The sequence below is a fragment of the Nannospalax galili genome, unplaced genomic scaffold (assembly GCF_000622305.1).
Source record: "Nannospalax galili isolate Female #2095 unplaced genomic scaffold, S.galili_v1.0 scaffold952, whole genome shotgun sequence".
In the NCBI taxonomy this organism is placed as follows: domain Eukaryota; kingdom Metazoa; phylum Chordata; class Mammalia; order Rodentia; family Spalacidae; genus Nannospalax; species Nannospalax galili.
In genome coordinates, this window is record NW_008331504.1 from 527,096 (window position 1) to 544,744 (window position 17,649).

A 17,649-nucleotide genomic window follows, 5' to 3' on the forward strand; every position below is an offset into this window, starting at 1 on the left:
TACAATTGGTTCCCCCCATTACCTTCCTGGGGACTAAAATAACACCTACTACTGTTAGCCCCTTAAAACTATCCTGAATATCCCTCATCACCTTACCCTTAATTCTCTTCAGAGTTTTTTAGGCAATATCAATTGGCTCAGGCCCTGGCTTCCCATCCCCACAAGCCAATTACAGCCATTCTTTGACCTCCCAAAGGGAGACAGAAATCCATCCTCCAAACGGTATCTGAACCCAGATGCCAAAAAGGCTCTCTGAATTATTAAAAACCACTTCCAAAAGGTAAGGCTGGCCAGATATGCCCCCCCAATGTGCCGGTTCGGCTCCTAATTTTTAACTACTCCCCCACTATGGTGGGAGCAATTTATCAGCCAACCAATATGTTTGCTTTCCTTTCTGACAAACAGATCCATTATGCCTCAAGGATGTTCATACCTACAGGGGCTGCTGTTACTTCATTCTCTGTAGTCTGGGGGGATATCAGAGCCTAACTGGGGGATATCAGAGCCTAACAGGACAAAAAAACCCATGTACCTGGTAGATAATAAGTATCTCTATGGTTACCATGACCATTCCATGATACATGTTGAAGATCCTTGGCACGATCGCTGGAGTGTTGGGGTGACAGGCAAGTTCTGCCCAGGCACATTCTCTAGCCACCCTACTGCTGATTTTCTTATCTCTGGACAGCTTGTACCCACAGCTAAGCCCATGCTAACTCATCATAACATTATTCTACAGGAAAAACAAACAAGAACAAATGAGATCAACAACACCTTGGAGCCAATACGTTGCTGACTTCCTTCCCTTCACCACCCATCCTAACGCCTCTGTTTCTTTTGTGCATCTGCAGTAGACCCTTGTTGACAGCAGTACTGGTTATTACCACCCTTCTTTACCCCGAGACAACAAAAAACTTCAACTCTCACCTGTGAGATATTCCCTTATTTGACCAGCTGTCCAACTATCCAGTTTGTGTTTCCAGTAGAAATAAGCGTACTCATTACAAAGGCCTCACCAACATTACCCTTTCCAGGCCAGCATGGTCGCCCTCCTCTTTTTCTTTGGTGCAAAGGAAATGCCCAGCCCTGTATTAACTCCTCTTTGTCCGCCTTCTGTGTACGTATAATGATTACCCCCCAGGTGTACCTGTTCGAGGATGAAGAAGCTGCCCTCCTCCTTCATACCCGCCTACAGAGAGAAGCCTTCATCCCTCTGCTAGTGGGACTTGGACTCACCCTCTCTCTGGGTGCTGGAGGCGCTGTGACTGCTGCCATTGTACAGACCCATCACCTGGCAGGAGACAAGCTCACCAGGCAATGGCATCCACGACTGACAGCCTTGAGTCTCTCCAACGACAGATGAACTCTCTTGCCAGGGTCATGCTCCAGAACAGAAGAGCACTGGACTTATTAACTGCTGAACATGGGGGAAATGTGTGTAGTATTGGGAGAAGAATACTGCTTTTTTGTAAATGAGTCAAATGTTGTCGAGACTAACGTTAATACTCTCAAAAAACTTCGTAATGACCTGCGTTCAAGATTTCAACCCACTGAACAATTAAGTTGTTCTGATAACCCCTTGTCTTCTTGGCTCTTACCCTTTGTTAGCTCCAGTTGTGCTGTGTGTTATCCTGATGCTTGCTCTCTGCCTTATACAATTTCTTTGACAACAAATTACCACCATTGCTAAAATTACTACCAATCAGGTCACCATTATCAGACCTTGGATTCTCCCGCTATAGATGAATTGGGTCTTAAAGCTTATGATGACACCTCTCCATTATAAAACAAAACAGGGGGAGATGTTGGGGTGTTGGGGGACCCTGCTGCTAAGGTCGCAGTCCACCATGTCTGGATAGCTCTACGGAGCTCGTGCTGAATGGAGGACTCCCTTTCTGAGCAGGGGCTTCCTTATCTCTGCCTGCCCTTATTTGGAAAGTGTCTCCAAGCACAGATACCTGACCTTATTTGGAACATGACCTTTGACAGAGTTCCCTGCAAACGTTGTCCCAGTTTTCCTGTATAATTATGCATTGCACAACAACCAGTCAATCCCACCTCCCCTTTCTACATCATAGGGTCCTCCTGCCACATGTAAATAACGCATACTGTGAACACCTATCAGGTAAAGCTTTGGCTGCTGTCCTCACCCTATATCTTCTCTCCAACTCCCCTAAATAAATGAGCTGTCTCACTGAAACTGACTGCTGGAAGTTATTTCCTTTGTGCTCACGGCCATCCTGACCTGGGTTGTCACTTCTGTTCCCCTTGTTCTCATGGATCAGTGGCCGGCCAACAACCCAGGAGGGAAGAGAGACCCACAGGAGAGGAAGCTTCAGTGTGGATGCCCCTTATTTTGGGGGAGGAGGCGGTTTTCCTTTTCTGTGCTATTTTGTTGGAGTGGTGAGTCTTATGTTTTACTATGCTGTCAGATAAAAGGTCCCATTAGAGAAATCTGTGAGACTGGTATCCTCCAGCCAATAAAACTACGGAAAATGACTCACTACTACAGAGTGGAAAAGTAGTGAAGGGAGACGGGAAAAATCCTTGTCTAAATTATGGGTGGTCTGGTGGCTTTCTGGAGGTCTGAGGATGGAGGAAAATCAAAACAATAACAAAACAGAAAAGCAAGGTTAGTATTAAATGCTAGACAGACTAAAAGTAGCAACGTTCAACAGGGAAAACATTGGTTACTTTTAGATATATTTTAAAACTGAGTGGGCTCAGGGTATGGCTCAATGGTAGAGCCCTTGCTTAGCATTCCCTGGTAAGGGGGAAACAACCCAGCATAAAAAATCCACCCACAAAAATTGTACAGGTCAGGTGTGGCACATTGCTTTAATCCCAGCACTTGGGAGGCCCAGGCTGCTAGGTACCTGTAGGTTCAAGGCCCTCTAGTCTACATAAGGAGTTCCTGGCCAGCCAGGGCAATAGTGTGTAATCCTGTCAAAAGCAAAAACAGTAATAACAAACGCACAACAAAAGCTTAAAAGTTAAAAGGGTAATGGTTACCTGTGTATATTTGAACTTGTAGGTGTGGTTTTCTGTTTTAAACTATTAAATGTGTTAAAAATTATTATTATTTTGGTCTTTTTGAGACAGGGTCTCCCTGTAGCCCAGCTGGCCTGGAACTCACTATATAGTCCAGACTGGCCTTGAACTTACAGAGATCCTCCTGTCTCTGTCTCCAGTAGTGCTGGGATTAAAGGCATGCATCACCATGCCTGGCTTAAATGCATTAAAAATTATGCAAAAAGGTCAGCCCAATATTATGGCTCAGTGGATGTGGAACTTGCTGCCAAGCCTGATGATCTGAGTTCAATTCCCAGGACCTACATGGTGGAAGGAGAGATCCTACTTCCTCTAACTGGCCTCCACGTAGGCTCACTGGCATGTTTGCCCACGAAAATACTAAAACGTTAAAAAAGTGAAAAAAATGGTAGGCAATAACTATTGGAAAAATTTTTCGAAATGTGTTAAATATTTGGCTGACTGGCTATTTAAAATGCCGCTATTCTGTATCTTGTCTGGAGAACATATCTTGTTCTTTCATTCAGTCAGTGTTAACTTTTCTAAGGTCAAATGCTACCAATTAACATATTTCCAAAAGGACCCTAAAGTAGATCCACAATATAATCACCAAGAAAAGAAAGGGGCCTAATGAGTTTTTGCATGATTCCAGTTTGCAAAACCCACTGTGGGTGATGAGGCTGGTTCCAGTCAGCCACACAGAATGAGATTTTTCTGGTTTGCAAACAAACCCCTTAGCAGGTTGCCTGTGATATAGTCACATTCTGCTAATTCAGTAATAAAACCTTTTTGTATTTTATGAAGCAAATTTCTGAATTTATAATTTATTTTATTTTATTTTGAGACAGAGTCTCTCCCTGTAGCCCCAACTAGCCTGGAACTCGCTTTGTAGAGGAGGCTGGCCTTGAACTCAAAGAGATTCCCCTTGCTTCTGCAGGTATGAGCCACCATGCCCAGCTATAATTGATTTTTTAAAAATGTATGCACTCCTTTAATCCCAGCACTTGAGAGGCAAAAGCAGGCAGATGTCTGTGAGACCAAAAAATAAGAAAAAAAGAAAAAGAAAAAAAGCTAGTATATTGTGCATAATTTAAATGTAATTTTATAACTAATGCTTTAATATTTGTCTTAGGAATCCATGACTTGCATTTCTATTCTGATGTAGTGAAATATATAACAAATATGACAATACTTTCTCCAATTCAAGGACCACATTTTGAAAAATGAAACTAATTTTTTTTTTTTTTTGGTCTTTTTGAGACAGGGTCTCCCTGTAGCCCCAGCTGTCCTGAAACTCACTATGTAGACCAGGCTGGCCTTGAACTCACAGAGATCCGTCTGCCTCTGCTTCCAGAGTGCTGGGATTAAAGGTGTGCACCAACACACCCGGCCCAAAATGAAACTAATTTAAATGTTAGTTATATCTAAGCTACTTTTGAAGTTTACCAACTCCCACAAACCATACATAACATTGTTTTGTAATAGGGCACCTTCTTGACCATAATAGCTATGCCGTGTTAAAAGTTTAGGCTGACTCTAGTCTATGGAAATTATCAGGCAGTTGGCCCAGGGTATGGGAACACATATCCGCTGGACGCCCGTTGTCTTGGGAACAGGTCAGAGTGTCCCAGAGTGCACCTGCTAAACTGCATATTTATGGCTTCTGTAGGTTATGCTTGACTTGCTTCTGCAAAATAGTAATTGTTACTTAATAGAAATTGTTAAGGGGCCTCTCCATCTGTAAGTCTGGGAACTTGAGCTGTTCACCCCAGCTTATGGTTACCCTAGAGATGGCTGGGTGCTACACACTTGAGTTTGCCACACCCTTGTGTAGTAGTCCTGGGCAGTAACGACTTTCATTTGGCAAAACTTTGAGTAGTCTTCTCTGGTGAAGCACCCCACATTTGGAGGTTCCACCGAGATCCTAGTGAATTAGATCTCAGATCAGACCTGCAGGGATTGGAGCAGGGAAGTGGTGCTGCCTGGCAGACTACTAAAGGGGGTATCCCTTGAGATGCTCCAAGGCCTCAGGATTTCCACCCCCTGCTTGCTGCCTTGCTGCCTTGCTGCCCTGCTGTTCTGCTGGTTGTTTTGATATCCCCACCCTAAAAGATTTTTGAAGAACGTTCTCTGTTCTGGAAGCCTCTGGAGGTGAGTCAGAGTCTGAGGAGCTCTTGGAAGGACACTTGGAGGGGAGGCTGGATGCAGTCCTTGACCCCAGTGTCCATGGAGCCAAACAAGACATTGCTGGCTGCCTTCTGTAACTCGTGAATAGTGGTTTGTGTGATGGCCATCATGTGAGTGCTTTGTTGTATTTGTGCTGGTTGTTTGTCTGTTCCCGTCAATCTGTCATCCAGGAGGAGTGAGTTGACTCCTCTGAAGCGTGTGCTTCAATCTGTTAATTACGAGGGGGAGCAGCTGACTCCTGAAATGCATGTTTATGTTAGAGATGGTTGATCCATCCACTTCCGGGTTGCTGCCGCAGTGCAGTCGGGCTCTGCACAGAAGCACTGCTGCTGAGCTGCTTCCTGCTGGCTGAGCTGTGGGCGGGGAGGGAGGCCGCAGCCAGACTGGACGTGGCTTTGTGCAGCAGGTCGCGGGGTATCCTTGGCAGGGCCCTGCCGCGTCCCCTGGGCTGGCGCTTGGGCCAGTGCTAGGTGCCAAGTGCACCCAGAAAGCCGCAGGGGCGGCGGCTGAGGAGGCGCCGCCGGCTGCTTCTCTGCCGGCTGCAGTAGCCCAGGAGGAGCAGCCACTGGCTGGGCAGGGAGCCTTCGAGACGCCGAGCCTCCGCAGTAGGGCTGCAGCCATAGTTAAAATGTGCTGCCCCCACGGAGCGGGAGGCCAGGAGCAGAGCAGAAGGCTGTGGCCCCGCACAGTGAACCTTTTTGCCTGCTGTCTGGTCCCACCCGAGGAAGGCGATTTTCCCGGGGCCCAAACAGGTGGCCTAAGGGGATCTGGTCTCTTCCACTGGGGACCCTCAGGCAGACTGGCTGTCTGTAGACTGGAGGGACAGGCTCAAGCCTGGGCTGGGCTAGGCAGCGGTGGTGGCTCGCTGAAGTAGTACCCTCCTTCTTCCCCTAAGGGAGGCACCAGGATAGGACTTGATGGGACCTGGGCAACAAAAGATTATGTTCCTTTTTTTCTTCTAGTGATCAGTGTAATTAAAAAAAAACACCAAATCCTCCTGTTTCCCTGAAAAATTTAATGACTAGTCTAGCAATTCTAGTCACCTTCCCGGCGGTGGAAGCGTGGGACTGGTTTAGGCTAGAGAGTGGGCCGGATGGGCTGCATCAGCTGGAGCGCAGGCCAGAGGAGCCAGGCTGCCCCATTCCCTCGACCCTGGCTCAGGAAGGCTTTTTCCCTCTGAGAGACCTAAGGCCCAATTCTGACCAAGTTAAGGTGGATCTGAACAACTTTCGCCATATCTTTTTAGGGGAAATAAAGGCAACTACTAGAAGGCCCACAAATCTTTCTAAGGTGAGCAAGGTGATTTAGAAACCTCAAGACTCACCTGCTGGGTTCCTGGAGCACCTTAGAGAGGCTTATTGGATGCTCCAGAAAACCAGCAGACCATAAATATTGCCCTTTGTCACCCAGTCAGCCCCAGACATTAGAAAAAAGTTATAGAAACTAGAAGTGTTCTAGGACATAAGTAGGTCACAGTTGTTAGATATTATCAAGTTAACCAGAATGTCCCACTGCCAGAGGCAAATGAGGTACTGTACATGGATGGAAACAGCTTCTGTCCAGAATGACACTGGGTATGACGGGGCTGCAGTCCAATGGGGAAAGGACAAGCCATGACCGTGTATACCAACAGCTGGTATGCTTGTGCCATAGCTCATGTGCATGGGGCAGCATATCAGGAGAGAGGGCTTCTTCCAAAAAACTCGAGGCACAAGGAAAAGGGCAGCGGATCTGGCTGCTTGGGAGGTGGCCCTAGAACCAGTGGGGCCCCTCCAGGACCTGGTCACATTGCCAGACCAATCCTGCCCCACAATCCTGCCTACATGGGGGTGGAGGCACGGACGAACACCCATGGACAACACTCCCAGCTGGACTACCTCACCAAAGCCTACCTGTGTCCAAGTGCCGGAGGGAATACGTGCCCATGGCACCATCCCTAGGGAACAATGGAAACGACTTTACTGAGATTAAACCAACTGTCTTCAGGTACCAGTGTCTTTGGGTTTTCACAGACATATTTTTTCTGGGTGAATGAAAGCTTATCCCACCTAGAGTGAGACAGCCTCCATAGTGACAAAGAAATTGCTCCAAGAATTAGTTCCTAGGTTTGCATTACCCCTCCTCACCTTGGGGTCTGACAAAGGCCTGACTTTCATGGCCAAAATCTCTCAAAATTTGACAAAGGCATTAAATATCATTTGGAAGTTACACTATACCTATAGACTACAGAGTTCAGGACAAGTAGAAAAAACAAACAGGACCTTAAAGGAGACCCTAACCAAATTGGTTATAATAACAGGTGAAAGCTGGGCCAACTTCCTTCCCTTAGCCCTATTCAGAGCTAGGTGCACTCCACACCAGCAAGGATGACTAATCACTCCCTTCTCAAGTCATTATAGGCCCTGCAATAGGCCCAAAGGGCCATCTACCAGACAGTCGGAGAGCTGGTCTCCAGTTTGCCTCAGAACTAGTCTACAAGTTCCTCCCCAGTGACTTGGCATGGATCAGGAAAGTCTCCGCTCAGACTCTGGAACCATCCTGGAAGGGCCTGTATCCTGTGATCCTTACTACACCTACAACAGTCACTTCTGTGGCTTGCTTCTGCAAAATAGTAATTGTTACTAGAATAGAAATTGTTAAGGGGACTCTCCACCTGTAAGCTTGGGAACTTAAGCTTTTCACAACTGGTTATGGTTTCTCTATATAAAAGTTTACCATAGAGGTGGCTCAGTGCTACACACTTGGGTTCCTGACACCCTTATGTAGTAGCCCTGGCCAGTAATGCCTTTCATTCACCAAAACTTTGTCTGAGTAGTGGTCTTCTCTGGTGAAGCACCCCACAACAGCTTCCTCATTTTTCAAAGAGACATATTTTATATTTTTAAATCTTTGCCTTCAATTGGGTATAGAAAGAGGGTAAATCACAAAAGGATGTTGTACATCATTAAGTTAATGACTAGAATATCATCAATATGAATGTTTCCCAACTGTAATTTTTAAGATGTTTTAAGATAAAAGATACTAATTTTCATCATCGAGGAAGGGTAACATAAAAATGCTAGCAGAGTAATTTTGTTCCTATGTGTATTGTCATTTTATTTGCACTTTGGGGGATAGACCAAAAGCCTCAGGAAGTTTATTAATGTCACTGCTGATCCTGTATTACCTCATTTCAGAACTTTACCCTTCTATTCATAATAACAACCACTAACATAATAAATGAACAAAGCACACTCTGTTCTGTCATCAATAGGTGGTTCTTCCTTTCCACATACTTCTTTAAAGACCCATACCATAAAATTCAGATTTGAAATTCAGTTTTCCAGATGCACCAAAAGAACTCCAACCCACCCAACAGCATGGCAGTGCAACTAAAGAGTTCAGACAGCAGGCGGGGTTCCAGGTAAAAAGGTTGAAGAGCTAGGACGTTGCTGGTGGGCCCCTGTTACTGGAAGAGTTCAAAACCAAGATGTGTAACATCTGAGGCCCAGGGCAGTGATACAGGGGCTTAGGGTCCTGACACCTGAAGCCATGGTGCTGTGATCCAAAGACTGAGGGTCCTAGGGCTGGAGAGATGGCTCAGCAGTTAAGAGCACTGGCTGTCTGGCAGAAAAGGGTTTGGTGCAGGCAACACATTCATACATATACAAAATCAAAAATAAAATGTTAAAAATAAAAAACCAGAGTAGAACAAAATATTAAATTTACAATACTATATTATACATACCTGTCCCACACAAAGTTTCCCACAGTTTCCTGACATCTTTACTTAGTTCTGCTGAGAAACAAATGTGATGACTGAAACAGAATTCTAAGATGTGTTTGGAGGTATTAGTCATCAGTAAGTTCTACATATGTGCAAACATATATAAAGGAATAAAGATCCTGGAATTTGAAAATATTGGGGGCTGGAGAAATGGCCCAGTGTTTGTGAACACTTGCAGAGGAGCTGGGTTCAGTCCCCAGCACCCACATGGCAGCTTACAATCATCCATAATTCCATTTCCAGGGAATTTGACACTCTCTTCTGACCTTTGTGGGCATTGCACAACAGTATTCCACTTACATACATGCAGGCAATACACTCATACAACACATAAAATAAAAAATAATAAAATATTTTTAAAAAGAGGGAACTATCCATGAGGTGCTATTTATACATGAGATACTTGGATGCTAAATAGTCACGATACAGGAAGCACTAAAAATCATAAGATAGTAAAAATACTTGACATACGTTCTGCCCAAAGTCAGTCACCCTGTGTTGGTATCTAGTCTGGATCTAAGTACCCTTAGCCCAAAACCCACAAGTTTAACTTGTAAGTATTCTAGAGCTCTGTATAGTGCCAAAGCCATGGCCAGGCATTTTTTTCTGTAATAGACACCAGCCACTAGCCCAGGAACTTTCCACCTTGCTAAACTTGGACCATCGTCTTCTCTTGTCTATCACAGTACCAGTGAAGAAGCATGATGCAGGAATGAAAAAGTAAGTTGTGAATGCTGGTGCATGCTTGTAGTCCAGGCTTCAGAGGTGGAGACAGGAGGATCAGGCAGGAGTTCAAGGCCAGCGCAGGGTACAAGGAGCTGTAGGCCAGCCCAGAGTATGTTAGGCTTTGTGTGGGAAAGAAAAAAAGTATAGGGAAAAAAAAAGTGTCTATATTAGCACTATAAAACAGGAATTTGCTACTGTCGTGTATCTGCTTGCTTTCTCTCCCTCTTCTGTCTCTCTGTCTCTGTCTCTGTCTCTCTCTCTCACTAGGCTGGTCTGGAATTCCCAGAGTACCTGCTTCTGCCTCGTATTCTTACCAAGTGTAACTCATTTCTTTACCTTTGCTGTAGATTTGAATTTAAAGTGATTATTCAAATTTTCATTTATTTATTTGTACGTATGTGTGCATGCAGGTGCCTTCAGAGGCTGAAAAAGGCATCATATCCCCTGGAGCTAGAGTTATAGGCTAATGTGAGCTAAGTTTGATACTGGGAACCTAACTTTGGTACTTTCTAAGAGATGAAGGTACCACAACCACTAAACTGATTTAATAAAAATATTTCCCCAGCATTTTAAATAAGTCTGAGTCTCTGTGCCATTAGAGCTGGTCTGGTGGTATATTTAGGTGATTACCAAAGGTCTTGATTAACCTTTCCACAAGGAAGGGGAGACTCAAGTGGAATCCATTAAGTTATTCCAAATTCAGTCATCTGAAAGAACAGTGGGTCACTCATACATGGAGAAAGTGAAAGGTGATCAGATCAAGCATCTCTTTTGAAGGTAAAGCAAGGAAATTTCTTGAACTTGAGTAGTTATATGTTATCAACTGGGGTAGGTTTTTCATTTTGGTTTCTGTTTTTAAATAAGATGGTTGGGAGAAAGAATATGGATGTTTCCGTGTTGTATTAGTCCTCGTCTAATAAATTCATGGGAGAAAAGAAAGCAGGGCTGGATATATTTTGGAAGTTTTGGAGGAAACCTGGCTGTCGATATGAAATGAGAAGTTACAGATGGACAGAAGTATTGAGGCCCTCATGGGAGAGATCTCCACAGAGCAATCTTGTGGGTCTGAGCGTTCCACGAACATTGGGGGTGTTGAAACTGAAAGATGATGTAAATCTGAGGTTGCTCTATAAATCTGAAAGGTCTGAAGGACCAGCAGTCCACTGAGGTGCCAAGTCAGATTTGAAATGACCCAATCCAGACATTCACTGAATTGGTGTAAGGGGAAAAACTAGACCTGGTAGCGAATGCCTGTAATCCCTGTTATCCTGGCATCTGAGACAATAAAATCACATGTTTGAGTATATCCTGGGCAAAGACTGTCTAAAGGATGTGGGGAGGGATGGTGATGTAGTGCCTACAAGACCCTAGATTCCATCTCCAGCAGCCCTATTAAGAACCAGGTATTTAGAAACTCAAAACTTCATTCTAAATAAGATAAATACGTATACATTCCATACCTAGAGTACAAGTTTTGCTCTTTGTAGCTAATCAACGTTCTTTTAACATCCCTTGTTTTTTTTTTAACTACCAATGCCATCACCATAAAAGAACTGTGTCAACACACACAAAATTCACTATAAATTCTGAATTTAAAAAGCTCTTGTGAACTGAAATCTGTCCACTGTCAATACATCGTAAGACTCAGAAATTACTATGCAAATTACTCTTCACTTCAAGGATAAATCTATTGTTACAACCTTGAACCTGAGAAACAGATGCTTCAGTGGTTAGGAGCACTTGATCTTTCAGAAGAAACAGGTTAAACTAGAACCCACGTGGTGGCTACGCCAGTTCAAGCTTTTTAGCCTCAGCAAACCCTGCACCAAACACGCAAGCAAAACTCAGACACTTTTTAGTGCCAAGTTGAAATAAACCACGTACAAAGTTTAAAACTTTTCATAATTTCTTACGTAGGAAGCAGAACGGGAGGGCAAATACCAAAAAGCACAAACTACCACCAACACGCTCTATTAACAGGAATTACTCCAAGCTTATCGTTGGGTGGACTTTATTATACCCGTGGAGTAACTCGCCAAGTGTCAGCACCTCGGGTCCCACTGCAAGCTACAAAGACCGAGCGAAAAACCCACCTTTACAAAGTACCCAGACCCCGGCCTCTGCAGTGTCGCGGCTCCTCAGGGAGCAGGTGGCGGCCCTGAAAAGGGCCTTTGTGAACACAGCGGTCCGAGCTCATCAGCCGCCGAAGCCATAGAGCGTGCGGCCCTGGCGCTTGAGCGCGTAGACCACGTCCATGGCCGTGACCGTCTTGCGCTTGGCGTGCTCCGTGTAGGTGACGGCGTCGCGGATCACGTTCTCCAGGAAGACCTTCAGCACCCCGCGGGTCTCCTCGTAGATGAGTCCGGAGATGCGCTTGACGCCGCCGCGCCGGGCCAGGCGCCGGATGGCGGGCTTGGTGATGCCCTGGATGTTGTCGCGCAGGACTTTGCGGTGGCGCTTGGCGCCGCCCTTGCCCAGACCCTTCCCGCCCTTGCCGCGACCGGACATGATGGGACTATGGAGAAAGACGCGGAGAACTGCGACGACCCTCGGGAGACGCCGCCTTTAGAAGGCGCGCGGCGGACCGAAGGGAGAACCTGCGGGCGGAGGCGAGAAGTCGCGCCCTCCGCGGTGGGGGAGGGGAGGCCGGCAACCGGCGCCTCAGGCTCCGGGTCTGCGCGGGGGTGGACCTGGCTCCGCTCCGGGGCTCGGCTGCCGGCTTCGCCCTCGGAACGCACTCGGAAAACACTGACGTGGGCGAGAAAAGGCCCGGAGCGGCGGCGTCAGGTCTGAGAAAGCGCTGCGGGGCCGCGGGGCCGCCGCCCGAAAACTCTTCAAGGCCACCTCCGTATCTGCGTATTAGTCTCTCCTAAGAATTCTTAGCAAGAACTTGGACTTTACAGAACGTAAAGGCCGATTTTAAAAAATCTTTTTTGTCTGCTGTGCACCGGATTGAACACCAGTAACTGCTACTAAAATCCTATCGTATGATTTAAACAATATTGCTGGGCAGAGTGACTCAACAGTGAAGTATTTAGAAAACTTGCTTGGGTAGAAAATTAAAAGTTTCTGTACTTAATTTTCCATCGTATCTATTTGGGGGAACATTTTAACAAAGTGCCATTTAACAAAGACACGGTGAAATTTTTTCCTATTATAGTACGATTTATTCTGACTGTAACCTAGAATTAAAGTGTTTTGTTGGGAAGGATGCATATGTTAAGGTATTAAATAATACTGTTTTCCTCCAAAACCGTCTGAACGCTTTAGTGGTTTCTGTACTTAATAACTATTTGGGGGAACATTTTAACAAAGTGTCAGTATTTAATAAAAACATGCTGGTGTAATTTTTACCTAATTCAAATATGTGATTAATTCTGACTAACGGATGCTGCTCCTTTACCAGGATATTATTCCAGTTAGCTTCCATTATTGTAAAAAGGCCTTCTTAGTGTCTGCGTTATTAGTCCTTCTTAAGAATTTTTAATAAGGTCTGGAGAGTTGGGTCATTGGGTAAGAGGTTAAGAACATTGGCTGCTCTTGCAGAGGACCCGGGTTTGAGTCCCACCATCCACATGGCAGCTAACAACTCTCCTAACTCCAGTCCCAGGGAATCCAACGCCCTCCTCTGATCTCTGAGTACACGTAAAATAAAAATAATAAAATATTTTTTTAAAAAAGAATTCTTTATAAAAGTAACAGCCGATTCCACATCAGTTGAGTCCGTCAGTGTTAATGGCCATACTTTTCACATTTGACATAATTTTACTTCACCATACTTACAATGAATACTGAGGTTTCCATTTGGCTATATAAATTTTAATTTTTATTTACATAGAAAATTTAACATTTTGGATTGCAAATATGATTCTAAAATTTTCGCAATCGGTTTTCGCCAATATTTCTGTTCACAGAATATTTCAAATACTTTTTCATGAGGTTTAAATATACTCCTCTGAGTATATTTGAATTATTTAATTTACAGTGAATTAAATTCAAAACACCTTTTTTTTTTTTTTAAATGTATTTTTGTCTTTTTGAGACAGGATCTCCCTGTAGCCCTAGCTGGCCTGGAACTTGCTATGTAGACCAAGCTGACCTCAAATTCTATGTGCCTCTGCCTCTGGAGTGCTGGGGTTAAAGGCCTGCGCCACCAAGCCTGGTTTACAAGTTCATTTTGCTAATCCCTTGAAATTTTTCCCTGTAACTTCTAAATTGCAGTAAAATTACATCCTTGAAAGAATGAACTCCTAACTGGAAACGTTGTTTCTAAGTTTTAAAACTTTTTTAAAACTTTGAATAGCTCGAAGTGCATGCTGGGATCCAAACTGCAGTCCTTTAAGGGCAATGAACACTTCATGGCTGAGTCATTTCTCCAGCCCCACAATACATTTTAACAATCTTAAGAATCTACTCTGTGCAAAAAATTTATGTATGTATATGAATATCAGTATGTGATGTTTCTTTGTTCTATAAGGAGAAAAATAATTCTTTTTGAATTTCCTAGGTTTTTTTCTATTGGCATTTCTAGTTCGCTATAATGAGTTTATTTTCTGAGTTTGGAGACATTTGTATTTTCTATAGTTAAATCTCAATGTCAATCACATGTACAACAATTTCTTGGAATAAAATGATGACCACATGCATCCTAAATAAGAGATAAATAATGCTTTATCGCTTTTTTTCTCTCTCCTTTTTGGTCTTTTTGAGACAGGGTCTCTCTCTGTAGCCCTACGCGGGCCAGAAACGTGCTAGGTAGACCAGGATAGCCTGATCTGTGAGACCCGTGTGCCTCTGCCTCCAAAATTATGGGATTAAAGGTGTACACCACCATGTCCGGCCTCTGTTATCCCTTTTTAAACAGGTTTTGACATTACAGAATCCAAATCCTGATTTCCAAAAAATCCACTAATTCAGTTGCTCCCTCAGTAAATTCAGTTGCAGTTTGTATGGGCTAATGTTCAGATATTTCCAAAAGCATTAAAAAAAAAAAAAATGGAGTAAATGATACAGCTCCAAAGAAAGCTAATTCTTCCAGCTATAGTTAAAATGTGCTGTTATTTTCTTTGATTGGTGCTAAATATGCAGCGACCAACATTGGCTTGTTTCTGCTTATTCTTTTGTATCCCACAAAAAATTTTAAGGTGTATGCAATTCCCATGCCTTCTTGCGACAAGGTTTCCCTGCAGCCCACTTGGCTTAGAACTTCCTATGTAGACCAGGCTGGCCTTGATCTCAGAAAACAGCCTGCCCACACCTCTGCGGAGATAACGGTATTGCTTCTGTAAAGATTGAATACAATGAACTAACAGCTAAAATAGGATGCAAACTTCTAAAGTAGAATACAGTATGGTATTCTATAATTCCATTCCGACTTTACTATCCCTGACATTTCATTTTGTGAAGTATCCATTCGGGTGACACATGAACGGTCTACAGTTATCAGCAAAAACTTGTCCGTCACCCGAAAATTTTGCTTCAGGCCTGAGGCTCTGCGCCGGACACCAACTACACCACCGCAATATTGTAGCGGGCCCAGCTCTTCTTGTGCGAAGGTGGGTGGCTCTGAAAAGAGCCTTTGAAGTCAGCAGTTGAACCCTGGCTCCGTTCCCGAGGCGCGGGCACCGGTGGTCCTGCGGGGTGAGATTCCCCTGGCGCCTAGCACCGCAGTAGCCGGCCCAAGACTTGCCTAAGCCGCAGGTAGCCGGGTTGCAGCGTGCACTGAAACCGAACTTTTTTCTGTTGAACTGGCTCAGTTTGTCTTTGTGACAGGGTCTCCCTGCAGCCAGCTGTGGAGATCAAGCTGGCCTAGAAGCCGAGATACGCCTGCTTCTGCCCCCCAAGTGAAGGCACGACCGGAGCTTTCCCAACGCCCTTAGCACCTTAAGGAATACATGCAAAGCTCTTTCCCAGAAAACGTGATTGGCTCTGAAAAGAGCCTTTGGCTTAACTGGAAGGTTTTTTTGTGAAGTGGCCTACTTGCCCTTGGCCTTGTGGTGGCTCTCGGTCTTCTTGGGCAGCAGCACGGCCTGGATGTTGGGCAGGACGCCGCCCTGCGCGATGGTGACGCGGCCCAGCAGCTTGTTGAGCTCCTCGTCGTTGCGGATGGCCAGCTGCAGGTGGCGCGGGATGATGCGCGTCTTCTTGTTGTCGCGGGCCGCGTTGCCCGCCAGCTCCAGGATCTCGGCCGTCAGGTACTCCAGCACGGCCGCCAGGTAGACCGGGGCGCCGGCGCCCACCCGCTCCGAGTAGTTGCCCTTGCGAAGCAGCCGGTGCACGCGGCCCACGGGGAACTGCAGGCCGGCCCGGGACGAGCGGGTCTTGGCCTTGGCGCGCGCCTTACCGCCCTGCTTGCCGCGTCCGGACATGGCGAAGAACAAACGGCAGTTACGAGTTGGGTGACAAGTTTCCGGGGCTGGGCTCTTATAGTTTCCTCGGGGCGCGAAAAGGCCGCCGTATGATTGGCTGTCTTCTCGTTTTCGTTTACGCCAATGGGACGCGAGACTGTGCGCGCCTCGTCTTTTGAGTGGGCAAGGCTCGTTGGCGCGCTATTTGGACCAATCAGAAGCGGCGTTTCCCGTCCTAATTTGCATAAGCGGCCGATAAATAGGGTGGCTCGCCCTCTTCCGCGTCAGAGCTCCGGCTCCTCCAGTTTGGTGTTTGTTGTCTTCGTCGCGATGCCCGAGCCCACGAAGGCACCCGCCCCAAAGAAGGGCTCCAAGAAGGCGGTGACCAAGGTGCAGAAGAAGGACGGCAAGAAGCGTAAGCGCAGCCGCAAGGAGAGCTACTCGGTGTACGTGTACAAGGTGCTGAAGCAGGTGCACCCCGACACGGGCATCTCGTCCAAGGCCATGGGCATCATGAACTCGTTCGTCAACGACATCTTCGAGCGCATCGCGGGCGAGGCGTCGCGCCTGGCGCACTACAACAAGCGCTCGACCATCACGTCCCGGGAGATCCAGACGGCCGTGCGCCTGCTGCTGCCTGGGGAGCTGGCCAAGCACGCCGTGTCCGAGGGCACCAAGGCCGTCACCAAGTACACCAGCTCCAAGTGAGCGCGCGCAGCGCCCTGAACCCAAAGGCTCTTTTCAGAGCCGCCCACTCCTCTGTAGAGAACTGGCACTTTCTCTCACGGCATTTGCGCAGTGGATAACTTTTTGGGGAATGGACACTGGACTTGGCATGGTAGTGTCAGTACTATAAAGAATGTGGTATCTCTTTCACTTCAGTGATAAATAGCCTGGTGAAGGAGAAGCTGTGTTAGGAGGAAACGTCAGTGTTAACATGTTAGAGGTTATCTAGCACACGATTCGTCATTTTTCTCGTCTTTTAAATGAGGTACGTGTGCAGTATTGATTTAATTTCCTTCCTTGGGAGTTTCGATTTACCAAAGTATAAATAAGCCAAAGGATATCAGAACCATTTGGCGTGGTCTTCCTGTCCTGTAAGTTGCTGCAAGGGCCAATCCAGGTGCTGTGCTGGCAACTTGAAAATCAGCCAGTTTTCCCTGTAACGCCTTTATTGTGAGTTTTCTTAGAGGAACCAGCTCTTTTACCCTGTCCTGGTTTTGAGAACAGTTGGTTACTGTGGGCCGGCTTTGTTTCCCTGCTGTTTCTGTTAGCGCACTTTTCTGTCACTTCTGTTTCTGATACTTGGCAGAATTTAAAAGAAGGCAGAAGGATTTCCTTTGCCTGCTTTTCCTCCACTCAAGTCAGATAATCAACTTGGGTTTCTGCATTTTAAGACTTTAGTAAAAATAGCATGTTTCAAACATTATCCAAGCCTTCACCATGAGAATGCTTCCATGTAAAGTTTCTTTTGCACAAGGTTTCTGTTGGTACGTTTTATACAACTGATACTCTAGTGACTTCTAGCTGTTCTCAGAGTATTCAGCACAGAAGCATTAGGAGCCAAAAAAAAAAAAAAAAAAAAAAAAAAAA

General features: G+C 45.6%; 3 protein-coding genes across 3 annotated transcripts in view; 1 reads left to right on the forward strand and 2 right to left on the reverse strand.

Moving 5' to 3' along the window:
* Nucleotides 1–11,635: 11,635 nt before the first annotated feature.
* Nucleotides 11,636–17,649, reverse strand: part of LOC103728672 (histone H3.1) — a 44,945-nt gene continuing 38,931 nt past the window's right edge. The window contains exon 2 of the mRNA XM_029560386.1: nt 11,636–12,224. Within this exon, the coding sequence (XP_029416246.1) occupies nt 11,906–12,224 (319 nt within the window). The 3' untranslated portion in view covers nt 11,636–11,905. The remainder of the gene's footprint in view (nt 12,225–17,649) is intronic.
* Nucleotides 14,483–16,111, reverse strand: LOC103728675 (histone H2A type 1-B/E). Its single transcript, XM_029560388.1, has one exon. The coding sequence runs from the start codon at nt 16,075–16,077 to the stop codon at nt 15,685–15,687; it is 393 nt and encodes a 130-aa protein (XP_029416248.1). The 5' UTR covers nt 16,078–16,111; the 3' UTR covers nt 14,483–15,684.
* LOC103728674 (histone H2B type 1-M-like) lies at nt 16,186–16,811 on the forward strand. Its single transcript, XM_008826641.2, has one exon. It carries the CDS (start codon nt 16,201–16,203, stop codon nt 16,762–16,764), a length of 564 nt encoding a protein of 187 aa, XP_008824863.2. The 5' UTR covers nt 16,186–16,200; the 3' UTR covers nt 16,765–16,811.